The sequence below is a fragment of the Mobula hypostoma genome, chromosome 4 (genome assembly GCF_963921235.1).
Source record: "Mobula hypostoma chromosome 4, sMobHyp1.1, whole genome shotgun sequence".
NCBI lineage: Eukaryota > Metazoa > Chordata > Chondrichthyes > Myliobatiformes > Myliobatidae > Mobula > Mobula hypostoma.
This window is the reverse complement of record NC_086100.1, coordinates 60,947,329-60,969,414: the sequence shown is the minus strand read 5'-3', so window position 1 is coordinate 60,969,414 and position 22,086 is coordinate 60,947,329. Positions and strand designations below refer to the sequence as shown.

General features: G+C 40.1%; 1 protein-coding gene across 2 annotated transcripts in view; it reads left to right on the top strand.

Moving 5' to 3' along the window:
* Positions 1-21,029, top strand: part of smc4 (structural maintenance of chromosomes 4) — a 75,314-nt gene extending 54,285 nt beyond the window's left edge. For both annotated transcript variants that reach the window (XM_063045847.1, XM_063045848.1), the window contains exons 17-24: positions 479-605; positions 2,396-2,585; positions 6,488-6,632; positions 13,283-13,456; positions 16,998-17,177; positions 17,264-17,496; positions 18,021-18,204; positions 20,556-21,029. In XM_063045847.1, coding sequence (XP_062901917.1) covers positions 479-605; positions 2,396-2,585; positions 6,488-6,632; positions 13,283-13,456; positions 16,998-17,177; positions 17,264-17,496; positions 18,021-18,204; positions 20,556-20,726 — 1,404 coding nt within the window. In that variant the 3' untranslated portion in view covers positions 20,727-21,029. The remainder of the gene's footprint in view (positions 1-478; positions 606-2,395; positions 2,586-6,487; positions 6,633-13,282; positions 13,457-16,997; positions 17,178-17,263; positions 17,497-18,020; positions 18,205-20,555) is intronic.
* The last annotated feature ends 1,057 nt before the right edge of the window (positions 21,030-22,086 follow it).

Sequence of the window (22,086 nt, the reverse complement as noted above, 5' to 3'; positions counted from 1 at the left end):
TAAAACATTGAACAGTATCGTTTGGGGAAGGAACACGGTGCAGCCTTATTTTTAAGGAGGAGTCCATCTCATTGATTATTAAATTGAGGAATAATGGAAGAGCCCTTTTTTTGAATACTGGGCAATTTGAAATTCATCAATATGCTTTATTCTTAATCTACCCTCACAACTGTTGGCTCTTCAGTGTAAGTCTATTGAAATAAATAGTACTGCATTCTCAGCAGGGTAAACGTAGGGGCTGAGTGAGGCACCTAAATTTTTATCTTAAATTAATTGCAGAACTCCACTGCTCCCTGGTCCCTGTCCATAAGCTCTGCAATCTTTTGTCATTCCAAACAATGCACATACAATATGGGTCAATTCAGAAAATTGTATTTTTAGCGAGTTGTGCAGGAATTGGCTTTCACCCCTGGAAAACTGTTCAAGATGCCACCACGCTGAAAGATTAGTTAAATAATGAAATATTTGCTTAAATTAGGGCCTGACTGAACAGGAAGTTCACTTGACAATTCGGGTGAAGGATCTTGAAGCAAATGTGGTGGCAGCAGTTCCTGATCAGAATAAACAGAAAGAACTACAGAAGCTATTGGACACTTACAAGAAAGGTGAGCTTGAGTTCATTGTTATGCATCTCTTTCTTTATTTGGAGCTTTGTATGAGGAATGTATTCTTTTCAGTTGCAAAACTCTTCTGCTTAGAATCGGTTATTAGTGTTCCATATACCCTGTCCATAAATCCTACTCTCTATCTGCTATGTCGTTCCAAACAATGCACATACACAAAACAGGTTAATTAAAAGAATTATTGTGATTTTAGAAAGAATCTCTACTTGGTTTAAAATATACTCTGCTAATAAGTAACATTACTTAAAGAAACATCCCTATGACACTTTTTTTAAATTTAGACATTCTTGTTTAAATGTTATCTGATATTGCATTCACCTGTGCCCTTTAATATATCAAAAATGTGTAATTCTTAGAATTGACTTTAACATCTCAATCATGAATAACTTAAAAATGCTTTTAAAAGCACAGCAAGAATTATCTGCTGATCTAGTGAATGACAAGACCATTGGTGCACAACTTTTTTTTCCACTGGGGAAGGCCAGTTGAATAACTGTGGATCATAGCAATGAGCATGAACATCTTGAGAGATGGTCATCATTTTCATTCCAAATACACTGAGATATTTAGGCTACAGATGGAGTCCTGTGGTGCATTTTCCACTAACTGCATTTTCCCAGCAAGAAGCTGGTGCAGGTTCAGTGACTATGTCATCACAGCCATGCGTGTTTGGGGAGTTAATTGTACACTAAGGCAGGCAAACTTTTTCATTGTGCCAGAAAGGTTTTGTTAATTTGGTATGGCTTCCCTACATAGTCATACCTCACAGAAACAGGCCAGTTGGCCTAACTGGTATTTGCTACCAAGATTCCCCATCCAGGTTTGGCCCATAACCTTTCTCGCTTTTTTTCTTTGCCACCCTTTTTAAACAAAGGCACAGCATTCACTACCCTCCATTCTGCTAGCACTTCGCCATTAGCTAACAATGCAAATATCTCAGCCAGGGCTCCAATTCTCTAGCGTTCCACATGTTCTTGGATAAACCTGGTCAGGCCCTGGAGATTTGTCTGCCTTCATACCTTTGGAGACATCTAGCACCACCGATGCTGTAGACTATCCCAAAGACCTCCCCATTTACTTTCCTAGTTCCAAAGTCTTAATATCTTTTGCTATGGTAAAAACAGAAGAAATATTTATTAAGGATCTTGCCCATCTCTTGTGCCTTCACACTAAGGTATTTCCTTTGGTCTTTAAGGGGCCTTGATTTCTTTCTAGTTTTTTTTCCCTTAATTTTCTTTTAAAATCTCTTGGATTTTTCTTAATTCTCTCTGTCAGGGTTATCGTATGCTTCCTTTCAGCCCTCCTGATTTCTTTCTCAAGTACACTTCTATATCCCTTATACGCCTCCAGGAAATAAGGGATGCAGAAACTGCATTTAGGAATCAACTTCAAGAATAACAGTCTCCCAAAAGACCTCAGTGATGGTGTTTTTGGTTTTCATTCTTCATGTATTCTCCAAGTTTGGATCATGTGCATTATTTTCTTCCCATTTTAAAATTTGGAGTGATAGAACATACCACATTGCTCAATGTTACCCTGTATCAATAAAGTCATGCCTTTGAATTCACCTGTACTGAGATTTTAACAAAAATGTGCAAGTACTATATTACTTTGACTGTTAATTTCTGTTTTGCATTCCTTGTTAAACTGTCATATTATTGGAAGAATAATTCAACATTTTAATAATTTCTGTTTTTATTTAGGTAGGGCATTTAACTGAAATAACTACCTTTACACTTTTGGTAAAAGTTGTTCCATTTTTCTTTCTCCAGAGTATGAAAAGGCTGCGGCAAAAGCTGGGAAAATTGAGGCAGAGGTGAAACGATTGCATGAACTTATTGTTGAAATCAACAATAAAAAACTTAAAGCCCAACAGGATAAACTGGACAAAATTAACAAAGAAATAGATGATTGCACATCTTCCATTACAAAAGCACAAGTTGCTATCAAAACAGCAGGAAGGTAAGTTTGAGTATAAATAAAATAAGTAGAAATGCCCATGGGACACGTTGCCCATGCAGTTGGAGAGACAAAAGTACACATTTTATGCAAGTGGTCTTTCATCAGAACTCATAAAAGGATAGACATACATATTGTGTGGTTCTGATAAAATGTCATTAGCCTGAATATATTATGTTTCTTGTTTAATGGATGTTGTCTGAACTCTGGTAGATATTTCCAGCATTTATTTTTGGATTTCTACCATCCTCTATATTTTGCTTTAGTTAAAGTGTAATTCTTTTTGGCAAGGCCAGGCAGGTTGTGGTAGGAAGAAAAGAGTGCTGATGTGCTGGAATGTCAGTGCTACTGCATAGTAGTTCCTTGAATTTGGGTTTCATTATGATATCAGGTGTTGTGTTTGCGAATTTTGCACATTCTGCATGTGATCGTGTGCCACAATTTCCCCTCACGTCACAAGTATCAGAAAGCTAACTAACTACTCTATAAACTCTTATTGTTGGGGGAAATGGTTAGAGGAGTTGATGGATAAGGGAGAACAAGGTGTGGTTACAGAGAAATAAGCCGAGAGCAAATGGGCTGGATGGCTTCTTATTTGGTAATGAATTAATTCACGAAAGAGAAGATCCGTTGATAGAGTGAAGATGGGAGAAATTAAATAATAAAGAAGTTAAAACAAAAATTTGAAGATCAGTGAAAATGCAACCTCTCCACCATGATGGATCCCTGTGCTTCGTGAACGAAGGCCTAACTTGTCCTTATTCAGTAAATCCCTCCTTGGCCTGACTGAGCTTGTGCTGGCCTTGAAAGACTTCTCCTTTATAACCTTAATAACTTAAGTGACCTTTAGTGGATTGTATGGGACATTTTCTGTTCTTATTTGGGTTCTTTCCCTCACCTTTTCATTGAGGCCTCTCAGTCAATTTTTTGTCCTTGTCCTGCTTTGCATGGGAAACAACTTTTACTGTTTTTTTTTCACTTAGCTCTCAAGTTCCTTTTCATCAACTGCTGTCTGTATTTTTGGAGGTGTTTTTTTAATTAAGTTTCTAATTCTTTCTCCCAGTTTCTCATTTGCATTTAATGTCTGTTCCTATAAGCATTTCCTTCAATTAAGGAATCGATCTCACAATATTGATGAAGCCCTTGACCAAGTTTATTCCATTTTCCTACATTTCTGCTGTTTTCCCATTCTCTCCCAAAACTGAAGTTTTCCTTGTGTTCACTTCCTACTCAATTATATTCAGAATATCCTTTTCTGTCCTCTTCATGGTGAAACACGCAAAAATTTGTCTTGATGCACTCTTCAAAGAGGCCAGGCCCTTCAGTTCTTTCTATATTCTTCATTTACTCAGCGCTATAGATTTGTATCCTTTATGCATAAGTATATCAATAGCAGCCTTTTAGTGCCACTGCCACAGGCCTGAATGACTTCCGCCAGTTGCACTCACCTCCATCATTGCAAAGTGCTTTGAGAGACTGGATCTACCACATCTGAAATCCTGTCTGCCCACTACCCTGGACCCCCATCAATTTGCCTATCGCAGCAACAGGTCAACAGAGGACGCCATCTCCACGGCACTTCACTCTGCCCTGACCCACCTGGACAGCCCCAACTCTATATCAGAATGCAGTTTGGCATTCAATACTGTGATCTCCTCCAAGTTGATTGCCAAACTTCGCCAGCTTGGTATCAGCTTATCCCTCTGCAATTGGACCTCAGATTTTCTGACTAACAGACCCCAATCAGTTAACTTAGACAACCTCTCCTCCTCCACTCTCACCCTGAGCACCAGCGTCCCTCAAGGCTGTGTGCTGAGCCCTCTTCTGTACTCCCTTTTCACATATGACTACAGTCCTGTACATGGTTCTAACTCCATAATCAAGTTCACAGACGACACCACGGTGGTTGGTCTGATCAGAGGGATGACGAGACGGCCTACAGGGACGAGGTCCAGCACCTGGCCACGTGGTGTGCCGACAACAACCTGGCCCTTGACACCCAGAAGACCAAGGAGATCATTGTGGACTTCAGGCATGCGAGGAGCCACACTCATGTCCCCATCTACATCAATGGAGCTGTAGTGGAGCGTGTATCAAGCTTCAAGTTCCTTGGTGTCCACATTTCCGAGGATCTCACCTGGTCCCTGAATTCCATCCTGCTCAAAAAGGTGCAACAGCGCCTTTATTTCCTGCTGAGCATCAAGGAAGCTCACCTCTGTCCCAGGATACTGACGGACTTTTACCGCTGTACCATTGACAGCATACTCACCAACTGCATCTCAGTGTGGTATGGCAATTGTCCCGTATCAGACTGCAAAGCACTCCAGCGTGTGGTGAAAACTGCCCAGTGGATTATTGGCACCCAATTGCCCACCATAAAGAATATCTACCATAAATGCTGCCTGGGCAGGGTGAAAAGCATTATCAAGGATGCATCTCACCCTAACCATGGACTTTTTACTCTCCTTCCACCCGGTAGGCACTACAGGGGCCTCTGCTTCCGCACCAGCAGGCACAGGAAGAGCTTCTTCCCTGAGGCTGTGACCCTGCTGAACCTCACCTCACATCACAGCGCTAAGCAGTATTGCACACATATTGTACTGTCTCAGTACTTTTATATTTGTGTGCTGTAGCACTTACTTTTTATTTGCAGTTATTTTGTAAATAACACTATTCTTTGCATTTCTGCTTAGATGCTAACTGCATTTCATTGGCTTTGTATCTGTACTCGGCACAATGACAATAAAGTTGAATCTAATCTAATCTAAACATTGAAAAACAACCAACCCACTTTGGAATAAAAGCACCAGACAATTTTGAAGCTTCAATGCTTTTGGGGGTTCTTAGGCTTCTGTTCATCACATTGCCTAGTTTTTTTTTAGCCCGCTATCCATATTTGATTTGAAATTTGAGAATTATGAGACAAGATAGAATTGGGTTTTGTAGTATTTTGAAGAATTGAAATTTTATATTTCAGGATGTGATAAATTTAGTATTAATATCCCTCTGACTGTTAGTCATAACATGTTTTGTGTTTTTTGTAGTTGAATTGTTGAACCAATGTCTTGCCGTTTTGGTTGGGTTTATTTTCACTGGCTTTCTGATTGATACCATCAACTTTATATACTTTAAAGTAAACTACCTGATTCAAGTGGCTCTAATGGAAGAAATATAATCACTACCTTTTGTTTCTCCCAAAGTTGTTTTCTATAGCTTATCCAGGTGAAGGATTGATTTGTTCATTGTTCTTTCAATTCACTATAATGTATTCGTTATTGGTGATATGTGCCATTCACACATTACAAGCACAACATGTAGATTAGGGTGACTACATTTTGGTTTACCTCCTGATACGAGCCAGATGCTTCCTTGTCCTACTTAATTGCCTTTAAATCTCCACTCTGGCCTCTGTTCTCAGCTCACAGTGTTGCTTCCAGAAGCGAAGTTTGACATAGCTATCATTTGGGTACTTCTGCTTTGTGGGTCCACATTACGTTCTGTACTTTATATTAGATCATAATTGTATCTCTACCCCCCCAAAAACAACATCAGCTGTTGGAATGATTCTGTTGTTTGACCTTGATGCATCATCTGGTTCTTAATATACCCTTTTTGATATGCACCATCATTTATTTTGTCATTTAAATGCCATAGTCTTCCATCTTGTGCCATCAATTAATTAAATATCAACTTTTCCCAGTTCTGGTTAAATGTTAACTTTTTTTCTCTCTGCAGAGCCTCTGACCTGTTTTCTGTTTTCATGCAATACTTTAAACATCAAATGTTCTTTGATTTTCTAACCCTGCTTATTGCAGCATTTTTTTGTCTTTACGGTCATCGACTAGCTTTCAGGTGACCTAATCATGCTGCGTATAATAAATGATACCTTTTTAAATATCTTCCAGAAATTTTAAAAAAGCAGAAGAAGCAGTGAAGCGAACGAGAGAAGAAATTGAAGAGAATAAAAAGGAGATTGAAGATCTAACAGAAGAACTGAAGAAGTTAGAAGAAGAGGGTGCTATAGTGCTCAAAGAATGCACTGAAGCTCAGGTACATTACGCAACCTGTTCCTTGCATTGTTGAACTTAGCAAAATTAGTTATTTAACTCAAACATATTAGTTTAAGAACAATCCTCATGGAATGGTCTGCAGGTTGGAGACATTGAAGTTCAAAGCCTAAAAAACTAAGAATAATTACTGATAGAGGAACAGTGCACTTTGGGTGGGTTAAATTTCTAATGAAGAATTCTTTCTTGTTAGACAACATTAATGCCACTAACTGTTGCACATTTGACTGTAAAACATTTCCTAAGAGGTAAAAGGACAAGATCAAAAGGGGTATTAGAAGCACTAAAGAAATCCCAGAACATGGTCTACACAACTGAAAAGGAGTTAAAATAAGAGATCAAAGCACAGAAAAGAACAGGTTGATATGGATATACCTGTGAACCAAGGATTACAATCTCAGAATATGTTGTCCAAAACTCTGGACGAAGATGAGTAATGTCACTTAGGGGGAGTGAATTTCAAATTCCCTACGAGAAGTTTTTGAAAACTTTGTTGCTGAATGTATTCAAGGTGGAATTTGATAGATTTTGGATTTTCAGGGATTAAAGTGTTGTTATAGGAAAGTGGCTATGATGTAATTGAATGGCAAAACAGGAACATGTGGTTGAACAGTCTGCACAAAGTTTTATATCTTTTGTTATGACACATCTAAAATAATGATTTAGTTTGTATATCTCTGTCCCTGAAATGGGCAATTAAATTCAATGGATATAATGGATAAGTCACTGTATTTAGGGATGAAGTCTGAAGCACATCTCCCCCAAGTTGTGGTGACATTCTGGAACTCTGCCCCCAAAAAATTGGTAATTTGAAAATTTTGAGGTCGGTGAATATATTTTGCTAGAGAAGAGTAACCCGGAGAATAGTGCAAAGGTGAGTATTCTCTAAATTTAACCACTGCAAAGCACCACTTTAGAAACATAAGAAAACCCTACAGTACAATGCAGGCCCTTCAGTCCACAATGCTGTGCTGAACATATACTTACTTCAGAAATTACCTAGGGTTACCCATAGCCCTCTATTTTTCTAAGCTCCATGTACCTATTCAGGAGATTCTTAAAAAATACAATCATATCCGCCTCCCACCACTGTTAATGGCAGCCCATTCCACACACTCACCACTTTTTGCTTTTTAGAAAAAAAAAACTTACCCGACATCGCCTCTATACCTACTTCCAAGCACCTTAAAACTGTGCCCGCTCATATTAGCCATTTCAGCCCTGGGAAAAAGCCTCTGACTATCCACACGATTGATGCCTCTCATCTTATACACCTCTATCGTCACCTCTCATCCTCTGCCGCTCCAAGGAGAAAAGGCCAAAATCACTCAGCCTGTTCCCCAATCCAGGCAACATCCTTGTAGATCTCCTCTGCACCCTTCCTATAGTTTCCACATCCTTCCTGTAGTGAGGTGACCAGAACTGAGCCTAGAACTCAAAGTGGGGTCTGATCAGAGTCCTGTATAGCTGCAACATTACCTCTTGGCTCTTAAATTCAATCCCATCGTTGATAAAGGCCAATGCACTGTATGGCTTCTTAACCACAGGGTCAACCTGCACAGCAGCTTAGAGTGTCCTGTAGACTCGGACCCCAAGATCCCTCTGATACTCCACATTGCCAACAGTCTTACCATTAATACTATATTCTCCTATCATATTTGACCTACCAAAATGAACCACCTCACACTTATCTGGGTTGACCTCCATCTGCCACTTCTCAGCTCAGTTTTACATCCTATCAATATCCTGCTGTAACCTCTGACAGCCCTCCACACTATCCACAACACCCCCAACCTTTGTGTCATTAGCGAATTTACTAACCCATGCCTCTGCTTCCTTATCCCAGGTCATTTATAAAAAATCAAGAACACAATGGGTCCCTAGACAGATCCCTGAGGATCAACCTCGATGCAGAATATGACCCATCTGCAACCACTCTTTGCCTTCTGTGGGCACGCCAATTCTGGATCCACAAAGCAATGTCCCCTTGAATCCCATGCCTCCTTACTTTCTCAATAAGCCTTGCATGGGGTACCATATCAAATACCTTGCTGAAATCCACATACATTGCATCTACTGCTCTACCTTTATGAATGTGTTCAGTCACATCCTCACAAAATTCAAACAGGCTCGTAAGGCACAACCTGCCTTTGACAAAGCCATGCCGACTATTCCTAATCATAGTATGCCTCGCCAAATGTTCATAAATCCTGCCTCAGGATGTTTTCCATCAACCTACCAACCATTGAAGTAAGACTCACTGGTCTATAATTTCCTGGGCTATCTTCACTCCCTTCCTTGAATAAGGGAACAACATCTGCAACCCTCCAATCCTCCAGAACCTCTCCCATCTCCACTGATGATGCAAAGATCATTGCCAGAGGCTCAGCAATCTCCTCCCTTACCTCCCACAGTAGCCTGAGATGCATCTCGTCTGGTCCTGGTGACTTATCCAACTTGATGCTTTCCAGAAGTTCCAGCACATCCTCTTCCTTAATATCTACATGCTCAAGCAAGTCCGCTGTAAGTCATCCCTACAATCGCCAAGATCCTTTTCTGTAGTGAATACTGAAGCAAAGTATTCGTTCAGTACCTCTGCTATCTCCTTCAGTTCCATACACACTTCCACGGTTACACTTGATTAGTCCTGTTCTCGCATGGGACCCAGCTATGCCTGCCTCTTCGTTGGTTATGTGGAACAGTCTGTGCTCCAAACCTATTCTGATACTGCTCTCCAACTTTTCCTTCAGTACCTTGACGACTACATTAGTGCTGCTTCCTGCTCCCATGCTGAACTCGTCAATTTAATCAACTTTACTTCAAACTTCCACCCAGCCCTCAAATTCACTTGGTCTATCTCGGACACTTCTCTCCCCTTTCTCGGTGTCTCGGTCTCCATCTCTGGAGACAGACTGTCCACTGACATCTTCTACAAGCGCAGTGATTCTCATAACTACCTCAACTATACCTCTTCCCACCCCGCCACATGCAAAAATCCCATTCCCTATTCCCAGTTCCTACGTCTCTGCCGCATCTGCTCTCAGGATGAGGCTTTCCGTTCCAGGACATCTCAAATGTCCTCTTTCTTTAAGGATCGTGATTTCCCTTCTACCATCATCAATGATGCCCTCACCCGCATCTCCTCCATTTCCCGCACTTCGGCCCTCGGCCCTCACCCCACCCTCCCGCAACCACAACAGGGACAGAGTTCCCCTTGTCCTCACCTACCACGCCACCAGCCTCCGGATCCAGCACATTATCCTCTGCAGCTTCTGCCACCTTCAACAGGACCCCACCACTAAGCACATCTTTCCTTCTCCACCCCTTTCTGCTTTCCACAGGGATTGGTCCCTCCGCGACTCCCTTATCCGCACATCCATCCCCACGGATCTCCCACCCGGCACTTATCCCTGTAAGCGTAAGTGCTAACCCTGTCCCTATACCTCCTCTCTTGCCACCATTCAGGGCCCCAAACAGACTTTCCACGTGAGGCAACACTTCACTTGTGAGTCTGTTGGGGTCATCTGTTGCATCCGGCGCGGCCGCCTCTACATCGGTGAAACCCGACGCAGATTGGGGGACCGCTTCGTCGAGCACCTCCACTCCGTCCGCCACAACAGACAGGATCTCCCGGTAGCCACCCACTTCAACTCTGCTTCCCATTCCCATTCAGATATGTCCATACATGGCCTCCTCTACTGCCATGATGAGGCTAAACTCAGGGTGGAGGAGCAGCACCTCATATACCGTCTAGGGTCTCCAGCCCCTTGGTATGAACATAGAGTTCTCCAACTTTGGGTAATTCCCTCCCCCTCCCTTCCCCTATCCCTATTTCACTCTGCCCCCTCCCCCAACTGCCAATCACTTCCCTCATGGTTCTGCCTCCTCCTTCTACCCATTGTTCTCCTGCCTATCACCTCCCTGCTTCCCCTCCCCCACCCCTTTCTTTCAAATTACTGGTTTTTCAACTGACCCTACCAGCCTTCTTCCAACCCTCCCACCACCTTCTTTCTTCAGTCCTGATGAAGAGTTCAAGCCCAAAACGTTGACTCATCGTTTCCACTGATGCTGCCTGACCTGCTGAGTTTCTCCAGCGTGTTGTGAGTGTTGTTTTGATCCCAGCATCTGCAGATTATTTTGTGTTTATAGTCCTGTTCTCTTATATCTTATCCTCTTGCTCTTCACATACTCATAGAATGCCTTGGGGTTTTCCTTAATCCTGTCCACCAAGGCCTTCTCATGGCCTCTTCTGGCTCTCCTAATTTGATTCTTAAGCTCCTTCCTGCTAGCCTTATCTTCTAGATTCATATCATTACCTAGATTTTTGAACATTTCGTAAGCTTGGCTTTTCCTCTTGACTAGATTTTCAACAGCCTTTGTACACCACGGTTGATGTACCTACCATCCGTTCCCTGTCTAAGTGGAACATACCTATGCAGCACGCCACGCAGATGTCCCCTGAACATTTGCCACATTTCTTCCGCGCGTTTCCCTGAGAACATCTGTTTCCAATTTATGCTTCCAAGTTCCTATTTCTCCTTCCTCCAATTAAACGTTTCCCTAACTTGTTTGTTCTTATCCCTCTCCAATGCTGTGGTAAAGGAGATTGTGATCACTATCTCCAAAATGCTCTCCCACTGTGAGACCTAACACCTAACCAGGTACATTTCTCACTACCAGATCAAGTACTGCCTCTCCTTTTGTAGGCTTATCTACATATTGTGTTAGGAAACCTTCCTGAACACACCTAACAAACTCCACCCCATCTAAACTCCTTGCTCTAGGGAGATACCAATAAATATTTGGGAAATTAAAATCTCCCACTACGACAACACTTATTATTACACCTTTCCAGAATCTGTCTCCCTATCTGCTCCTCAATATCCCTGTTACGATTGGGTGGTCTATTTTTTAAAAAAAAACACCCAGTAGAGTTATTGACCCCTTCTTTCCAACTTCCTCCCACAGACACTCAGTAGACCAGTGGTCCCCAGCCTCTGGGCCGCAAAGCGTGCAGTGGTAGCCAGGACACACCCAGCACATCTTTAAGAAAAAAGCTGAAATAGCTCTACGCAATCGGCAATCGCCTCTGATCTGGGCAGACATTTACGTGCCAGGCGGCATGTAATTAATTAGCTTGTTTATTTTGGCTTTTTTCTTAAAGATGTGCTGGGTGCGTCCCGGCTACCATTGTACCCCCTGCATGCTTCGCGGCCAGGTATTGGTCCACGGCCCGAAGGTTGGGAACCACTGCAGTAGACAATCCCTCCATGACTTCCTCCTTTTTCTGTAGTTGTGACACTATCTCAGTGCCACGCCCCCACCTCTTTTGCCTCCCTCCGTGTCCTTTCTGAAACATTTAAAGCCTGGCACTCGAAGTAACCATTCGGGCCCCTGAGCCATCCAAGTCTCTGTAATGGCCACAACATCATTGTCCAGGTACTGATCCACGCTCTTTTAAGCTCATCCACTTTGTTGATAATACTCCTTGCATTAAAATAGTTACATCTCAAACCATCGGTCTGAGCACGTCCCTTCTCTATCATCTGCCTATCTTCCCTCTTGCACTTTCTCCTAGCTTTCTCTATTTGTGAGCCTACCAGCCCTTCCTCAGACGCTTCAGTTCAGTTCCCACACCCCGGCAATTCGAGTTTAAACTCTTCCCAACAGCTTTAGCAAACCTGCCTACCAGTATATTGATCCCTCTCAGATTCAAGTGCAGCCTCCCTCAACTACACATTTATCCTCCACCTCACTCTATTCCTATACTCACTATCATGTGGCACAGGCACATCCTGAGATTTCTACCTTTGAGGTCCTTCTTCTCAACTTCTTTCCTAACTCCCTGTAGTCTGTTTTCAGGACCTCCTCCCTTTTCCTACCTATGTCAGTGGTACGAATATGTACCACGACCTCTGGCTGCCCACCTTCCCACTTCCAAGATATCATAATCAGAAGCATCCCGGACCCTGGCACCTGCGAGGCAAACTACCATCCATCTTGCTTTCCTGCGTCCACTTTAATGATTTATGCTTAAAAGGAGGGGAGCTATTTAATCTTTGTGATTGCAAAGCTTTCAATTGGAGAAAGTGTCTTTCTTTCAAACCTTTCTTTAGTGGTAGAGGTTTTATTTGACTAAAATAGTGGAATTGAAAGTAGTTACATAGATTTAAGGTGGTCGTAAGAAAAAAAACCATTTGAGATAAAAATTGATAATGCACGTGTACCTTTTCTCTACCAGCAAGTTCCAGCAAAGTTCTATTTAGTGTGTGATTCACGCTTATGGTTTGCAAGTTAATTTGCAAATTGCTATTGCCTTTTTCTAGGGGCAAAACTGCTTGTATTTTGCAAAGAATCAACTATTGTGTTTTAAATTGATAGTATTTGGCTGGAGCTTTTGAATGTAAAATTTGCATATGTACAGTATATAACAATTTTGCTATTAAACATTCATATTTTACTGAAAGGTCTTTTTCTGAAAATTTTGCTGAACTATTTAAAATAGTTTAATTTGTATCGTTGAATGAGTTACATAAGCATGATATATAAGACAACAGAAATAAATACTGATATGAATCATTTAAAAGATGTTACTGTGTTATGTTAACTACTTCTGTTCGCTCTTTTGCATAGGAACAATTAACAACTGTAACTGAGGAACATAATTGTTTACTGCAAGAATTAAAAACAGTTCAGGAAGAACAACAGGCACTTCAGAAAGAATTTCTTAACATTCGTCTGAAGTTGGAGCAGATTGATGGGCACGTTGCAGAACATCAATCTAAGATTAAATTCTGGCAGAAAGAGGTAAGGTTGTAATTTAATAATGGTTAGAATGCTAATGACTTGAAGTTTATCCAGGGAGTAGCTGAACTGCATTAACTAGAAAAGAATGTGTTTTACTTTCTGGTTTGTGCTAACTATGCTTTCACCTGGAGCTGCTTGCAGGCTGCCTACAGATGACCTCTGCAGCCTGGGGGGAATGTGACTACAGTTCCACTTGACTTGTGTCCAACTGCTCTTCTATGTGGCACACATTTTGCTGTAGAGCTCCCTACAATAAAAAAGCTTGCAAGTACGGTGGATTCCGGTTAATTGGGACACATTGGGCCTGCACATTTTGGTTCAATTAAGCGGCTGTCCCAATTAGCTAAAGTTTATAGAAATAGTTTAAAAAACGTATAGAAAAGACAAACTGCCGGTTAACAGAGTAACAAATTATGTATTAAAATGAATACAGAACAAATTAGAACATTAACAATACTTGGTGGCTGTCTGTCATATCTAACAATGATAGGAAATCTGTGTGGGGGAGTTCTTTAAAGTAGAAAAGTCATTGCACCAGGCCAGTTCCACTCTCATCCTCTGAAGTCCAGGTCCAGTGGTACTTGTGGTTGTCATAACTTGGGACTTCCTTGGTTGCAGTGGATTACCATGACTACTTCTATACCTTGTCATGTCGTTTGCTCTTCATGGAGCTTTGCAGAGCCACCTTCCTGGCTGTTGGATCTCACTGTAGATTTCCTCTGCCAAGTCTTCAGGAATTGACCTCGAATGCTAGGACGGGCATGTTCCTGTCCTACAAGGGTATGAGGCCACCAGCTACCCTCACCTGGTTTGGCCTGCTTTTCAAAATGGTGTACAGAAGTGTGACCACTTTCGCATGCAAACAGGTACTTGGAGCCACAGGTGACAGCTGAGTGTCAGGTGAGTGAGATTGGACGTGACAAGCCCCTTCATCAGAGGTGCTACTCCTCCTTGAACACCCTAACAATACTACGTACCATAAAACTATAGTTCCTAATAAGAAGAGAACGGAGGAATTCATCCAGTGTACACTGCCATGTTCCTCTGACAGACTGTAAGTTAACAAAATTGGCGTAGACACTAGTGCAGATAACGCACTGCCTTCATACAGTGCTTTCATCCATTGCATCCTTCAAATCTTCATATTCATTGTAACGTTCATGATGGTTGCCAATACTTTGAAATCTTCACAGATCCTAATTTTAAGTCGTGAAATTGTTTCATTTTCATTCTCAGCCTTTTCTGACATCTCCAAGCCTCAAGGGAGCAGAAGTTCTCAATTGTCTTGTTGCTTGTTTCTCGCCAGCTAGAGGTGGCAAAAATCACTGCTTTTTCAGCGCTTAAAAACTATTTGCTCTAAGCATGGTAGTGCGCATGACTGATGCTAGTTAGGCACTTTGTCTACAGTCTCCTGTCCCAATTAAGCAGCATAATGTCCCAAATAAAATAAGGGAATGACAGCTATTTTCTCTATTAATTCTTCTTTAAGAGTTGTCCCAAATAAGCAGCTGTCCCAATTAACTGGAGTACATATACTTGCTGTCATAGCTCAAGCGTAATATGCCAGTTTGTACATGGTGGATTTGGGTTAATTGGCCTGCCAGTTAATTGGGGCAGCCACTTATTTGGGACATCTCTTAAAGAAAAAAAAACAAGTGAAGAAAATACTTGGGATTTCCTTTATTTATTTGGGACACTGCTGGTAAATTGAGACAGGTGACTGTTGCTGAACAGTTTCTAACTGATGTCAGTTGCATGAACTTGACACCATTAGACACTACACCATGCTTAGAACAAAGTTTTTAAATATTGTCATTTGGGTGTTCAAAAAGTAGTGATTTTTGCCACTGATAGTTGGCGAAAACAAGCAATAAGACAACTTGGAATTATGTTGCACACTGCAGTTTCAAGCATTCAGGCTTGGAGATGCCAGAAGCAGCTGGGAGAAAAAAATGAAATTATTTCACTGCTTCAATAATTTGTGACCTACAAAGGTATCAAATCATCTTGAATAAGCTCTTCAGTTTATTCCAGGTATAGGTATCGATTATAACTGATGTTTCGATGACAAACTACCATCTTCCATCAGGGATGGTGCCTGGGTGTGTCTCATCCAGTGCTATTTATACCCCTGTAGTCTGTCCCTCCTGATTGGTTAGTCCTCATCCAATCAGGTTTCTGCTCTCCCATCTTGTTTACAATTGAATTCCAGTTCTTAATTGGAGCAAGACATTCGTCTTTCTTACAATTCTTTTCCTCAATTTTATTTCACTGGCTTCCTTTACCACCAGTCTAGACATACTCAGACATCACCGCTGATGAAGATGGCAGAGTTTGTCATCTAAACATCAAGTTATAATGGATAGCCCGAGAAGAGTTTATTTGTCATGTATGCTGGGAAAACACTTTCTCATCTTGAATGTTATGATGAAAATGAAAATTTGGAGGATGCAATCGTTGAAAGCTTTGTATGAAAGTAGTCCATTATCTGCACAAAGTGTCCATGCTAACTTTGTTCATTTACAGTCATTCAAAAGAATACAGCAGCATGGTGGTTGTCATATCCAACGATGAAGAGTGCAACTTATTCAGGAGACACTCTTTCGACCTTGGAAGTCCAGGTCCAGTGATACAAGTAGTCATCACAAACTTGGATCTTTCTTGGTTACAGTATATAACTATGACTACTTCTGTGCCTTATTATGCCCTTCGCTCTCCGTGACGCATTGCAGCAAGTCCTTCTACCACAGACCTTGGGCATTGGACCTCACTTGATCTCATCCACCAGAACTGACTTCAGATGTTAGGACAGACATCTGGTTTAGTCCACCTGTCAAAGTGGCCGCTGTCGCATGCAAAGAGCTACTTGGAGCCACAGATGACAGCTGAGTGATATGCCCCATAATGGACACAACAAGCCTTTCACCAGAGGCATTGCTCCTTTCTGAACACCCCATACACAGCAGCATATACTGGATGAATTACTCCATTGGCAACTATTAGGAAATTATGTCGTTTTACATTACTGTAGTGGTATTGAAAGTGTTTTAATTTGGTCTGTAATACATTTAAATACATAATTTGTTATTCAGTTTATCTTTTTTTTATACCTTCTTAACTATTTCCATGAAACTGGCTACTTGAGGCAGCCACTTAATTAGGCCAAAATGTACTGGTCCCGATGTGTCCCAATTAACCAGAATCCACTGTACTTATAAACAGACACCAAAGCTTTGCTTAGTGAAAAATTGTTTTCATTGATTTTGGAGGATGGAAATCTTAAGGGAGATTGGATTAAGATGATTCTAGTGAATTAAGAAATGAGCTCTTTGCACTGAACCATACAACTTGCCAAATATGTTCATTTGAGAATGAATTTTATTTCCTGTTTTTTAAGTTACTGCAAAGTATATTTTTACTGGAATGAAATAACTGTTGAACGGTTATTTGACTTGTTTTGGGACAAATGTAGTAGTAAATTTAAATGGAACTAAAATGTATATTTCATTCTATTTTAAATCCTCCTGTAATTTTCCTTTAGATATCAAAGCTTTCTTTACATCCTATTGACAAACCAGCAGAAGAACTTCCAGAATTGAGTGAGGAGGATCTTGTGGGAATTAACAATCCAGAAATGATAAATAATCAGATAGCACTTCTAGAAGCTAAGTGCCTTGAAATGAAGCCAAACTTGGGTTCTATTGCTGAATATAAGAAGAAAGTAAGTCCTGGAAAATGTGTGTATGTTGCAGTGGTTTCTTGTTTGGTAACCATATTTTAACTTTTTATTGTGCTCTTTCTGTACAGGAAGAGCTCTATCTGCGGCGTGTGGCAGAGCTCGATGAAATCACTAGTGAACGGGATAAATTCAGGCATGCCTTTGAAGACTTGAGAAAACAGCGACTAAATGAATTCATGGCTGGCTTTAATATGATCACTAATAAATTAAAGGAGAATTACCAAATGCTTACACTAGGTGGAGATGCTGAACTGGAGTTGGTTGACAGTCTGGATCCTTTTTCTGAAGGAATTATGTTCAGGTAGGAAAATTTATTATGCAGGTTGGTAGAGTTTATGTAATTGCATTGTGGAGCTTAACGGTATTTGAACCATGACCTATCTTAAGACCATTTTCCTCTTATTTTCCACTGCCTGAAAACTTGCTTTACCAGTTGAGATATTAGGTGGTAGGAAGAGGAGGCAAATAAGAAATATCTTAGATTATTTGTATTTACATTCTGGCTAAACTATCTCTAACTGCAACTTTTACTTTATTTGTACTCGTTTTGATTATCATCCCACTGATACTATTATGAGGAGCTGTTTTGGTAATAGTGGAAAATCTTCAATATGAGATGGATAGAAGTGGAAATTGATATTTTAAAACGGACAGCTGACTAAAGTGCCCCCGAGTTGAGAAATTCAAATCTAACTATCATGAGGAATTGGATGAAATGGAAATGAAGGCTGCTACTACTAAAACTGAAACAATTTGGAGTTGTAAGATGCATGTACAACAGATTTTTATGATCACTTTTAATGGGAACAAATACTACTATTCTAGTGTGCGTCCACCGAAGAAAAGCTGGAAAAAAATTTTCAATATTTCTGGTGGAGAGAAGACTCTTAGTTCTCTGGCTCTGGTTTTTGCACTTCACCATTACAAACCTACTCCTTTGTACTTCATGGATGAGATTGATGCAGCACTGGATTTCCGAAATGTTTCAATTGTTGCACATTATATTTATGTAAGTATACATTGGCAACAGGTATGGGATAAATTCTTTTGATGGAAACCCAAAAATAAGAATCAGTGATTGAAACTTAACACTGAAAAAATAATACTAAACCTAGCTTACATATTCAAGACTGCTTGGGAAAACTATTCAACTGCTCTTGACATTGTTCCGGCTTTTATAATTAGAATTTTTCTCTAAATCACTTTCCCTATAATAATGAATATAGGAAAAGAAAAACGGCAAATGTCTTTGTTCTATTTTAGACCTCTCAAAATCTCATAATATGTTTTAGAAGTAAAAACTATAAAGAAAGCAAGCCTTGAAACATAGATCAAAGTTGCTAGTGAACGCAGCAGGCCAGGCACTTTTAATTTCAGGCCGAGACATTGACTGTACCTCTTCCTAGAGATGCTGCCTCGCCTGCTGTGTTCACCCGCAACTTTGTGTGTTGCTTGAATTTCCAGCATTTGCAGAATTCCTCGTGTTTACGACTTGAAACGTAAGTAGCTCAAGCAGCAAAGTCCCACTATTGTCAATGAAATAAGCAAATCTCAAAATTGTCACTTAAGGAATGTATGTAGGGCAAGATGACCAGGAGCGTTTCCTTGATATCCATCTGTGGAGAACATAGGAAGCCATCTGTAGCGTGTGTGTTTTCAATTACACTGAATGTAGGATTTTGCAATTATCAAAGTCTTATTATAGCTCTCAATTCCAGTTAATTTGTATGGTGCTATAGGGTCTTTCTGTATTGATCTGAATGGAAAGGAGAGGCTGATATGTAATAGTTGGAGGCGGACATGCTATTATAAATTTATGATATGATGGGTAATGCTCCTGTCCAATGTCTCTAGCTTTCTCTGCCCCTTCTCTTCTGCTCGTAATTCTTGAGAGCAATTATAACTGAGAGCTGCAATGAAATTTTGATAATCTGGTAATCCTATGTTCAGTTTAATTAAAAACTGTCCTCTTTGATGCTACAAGTGACTTCCCATATTCTCCATTGATGGATATCAAGCCAGTAGCTTTTGTTTTCAAAATAAAGGCCTTGACAAAAATGCATGTTAAATGTACATCAGTCTGGATAAGCTGGGCCAAAGGACTCGTTTCTTTGTTGTATAACAAGTGACTCCTAGCAATGAAAAAAATGCATGTTTGCTATCTACACATGTAATTTTCATGTAAATTTAGTCTGACTATGTAATCATTAATCATTAATCTGGCTGCTGTGTGAATCTTCCAAGATGTATTTAAATAACTGTATTTCAAAGATTACTAGTGAATTGTATTGCCCATGATTTAGAGTATTGATTATATAGCACAGTAGTTTCTGGGAAATGGAGGAAACTGCAGTAGTGTTTTCATTTGAGTCATACTCTGGTTTTATCTTGGGTAGAAATCATTAAACTTCTATGTGATGCATTTAATGGCAAGAGTAGTTGCAAATGGGAAATGTGAGTCCTATCGTTGAGATACAGGAATCAAATTCTACGTGTTAACCTGAAGTGATCAACCTGTCTGCTCCAAGTAGGTTGATATACTAACTGGTTCTCCCCTTTGGAACACTGAGCTGCTAGTCCTGCCTGTCCCACAACCAAGTCTTAGTAATGGCTACAACATTCTAGTTTTCACCCACAATCTTGTGTCTGTCTGTCCCTCCTAATCAGTGAATCCCCTATCACCAAGCTCACTACTTTCTCTCCCCCCCACCCCCACCCCAAGCCACAGAACTAGACTTGGTGTTGTGACTGTGGGGGTACTCTGTACTTTAGGACTATCAGCCTCTGTGTAATTCTTGATGGTCAGCCCTCATTGCCTGAATATCTGTATGTCATCCAGCTTCAGTTTCTTAATGTAGTCCGTAAGGAGCTGTAGCCAGATGCAGTTTTTGCAGGTTTAGTCATTAGGGACACTGGAGGTCTTCCTGACCTCCCATACCTCGCAAGAGCACTCCATTGTCCTTGGTTCTATTCCTACTGCTCTACCTTACAGTAATAGAAAGAGAACTTAACAGAATCCTCACCCTAGCCTCTGCCTCAACTTCCCCCACGTTTCCACTTACCATTCACACTATGGCTGCTCTACTTAAGTCTAACTTTTTATTGGCCCTTGCCAATTACCTACTAGTCAATTTACAACTAAATTTGCATAAACCTGAGTTGTTCCATTTCTGTGCCTGTCTCATTCCTGGCTCTTTGAAAGTAAATAATTTTATGCAGTCCCAACATGGTGTTTGTAGTTCTGTTTATATTGAGTTTAATATTTTTTATTATTATTAAATAAATATTAGTATTGAATATCAATGTCTAATATATTCAAAGCAAATGATTGTATTGACCGTTTACTATTTCTTTCCTTAGGAACAGACCAGGAATGCCCAGTTTATAATTATTTCTTTGCGGAACAATATGTTTGAAATTGCTGATAGATTGGTTGGCATTTACAAGACCCACAATACAACAAAGAGTGTTGCAACCAATCCCAAGGTTATTGGTCTTCAAGCACTTCCTGAAGTGATGGGAACGGCCTGAGTTTTGCTAGAACTGCAATAACTTTTTAAAGACATTTTTATTTTTTTATGTTTCACCACTCAATTCTATACATATGGAATTTGTTCCAGCATGAAATAGTGGTGTTAAATCTTTATGTAAGTGGACTTAAAAAGTAATATCTAAACTTTTCTTCAAGATTAACTTCACCTGTATTACCCACCTGTGATCTTTAAATTTTGATATATATGTTTTGTGTTTGCCGTAAAGTACTATGTTTTTACATAATGTAGATAGTTGAATTCTTATTAAATCAATTTCAGAAGATTTTTGCTGTGAGTGGTTATTCTCTGACACTTTTCACTGATGGATGATTCAATTGCCAATAATGCAATCCTGTCCAATTCTTTCAGCTTAATGATGTGTAATTAGAGTTTGGATGAAAGGGACTGGTTGCCAGCGTGTGGTTTAAATTGGCAAATACAATGATGAATACATAGAAAGTTAATTTGAGGTTGTATTATTTACAATTCACCATACGGGACAGGGGTGTGGAAAAAGACGGGTGTTCTTTTGTGTGGGAAAATTGCATAATTTTGGTGCCTAATCTCTATTCAGAATAAGGCTCTTTGGAGTTTAGATATGGTGAAAATCTTATTTGGCTAGTAACATAATGGGGAATTTATAGCACTATCATTTGCTAAATCAATTGTGTTAGCCTGTAGGTATTTTGGAATAAATTAATTATTTCAGACTTTCATCCCAGTAAGACTCTTCGTGTTCTATTTTGTTTTCCCTTTTTGATAATCATTTGTGTCTTTTGCTAGGAAACTAATCTGCAATATTTCATACACAGATGTACCCTTCCTTCAGTGTTGCTTTCAGCTTGTTAATATTTATTATCTTGCAGAACTATCAACTGATGTAAATATTTATTTTGTTGCTTGCTTTGAATCATGCCTCTGGATATGTAAGATTTTATCTGAAAGATTTGGATCTCACATTAGTAGTGCTCCATTGTTAATGTAGTATTATGTTACATTGAAACAATCTGATTCCTTTAATCTGTTTATTTCACTTCTGAGATGTACACATTTGTAGTTGTCGATGACTAGGTTGAGATTTATTGTCCACAGTGTAAAGTGTAACATTTTTGTTTTGAAAAATCTAGTTTCTCTTCAATGTTCTTTTTGTTTGGGATTTTACAGTGTAATATGAAAAAAGCTACTTAACTACCAGGGGTGATTGATAAGTTCATGGCCTAAGGTAGACGCACATTTTTCCCTACGTTTACACATAGTCCAGTGGTCATGGAGCATACGGAACCCTTCATTGTAGAACTCGGCGTCTTGGCCCTCCAGAAAGTGGTCCACAGCAGGGGTGATTGATAAATTTGTGGCCT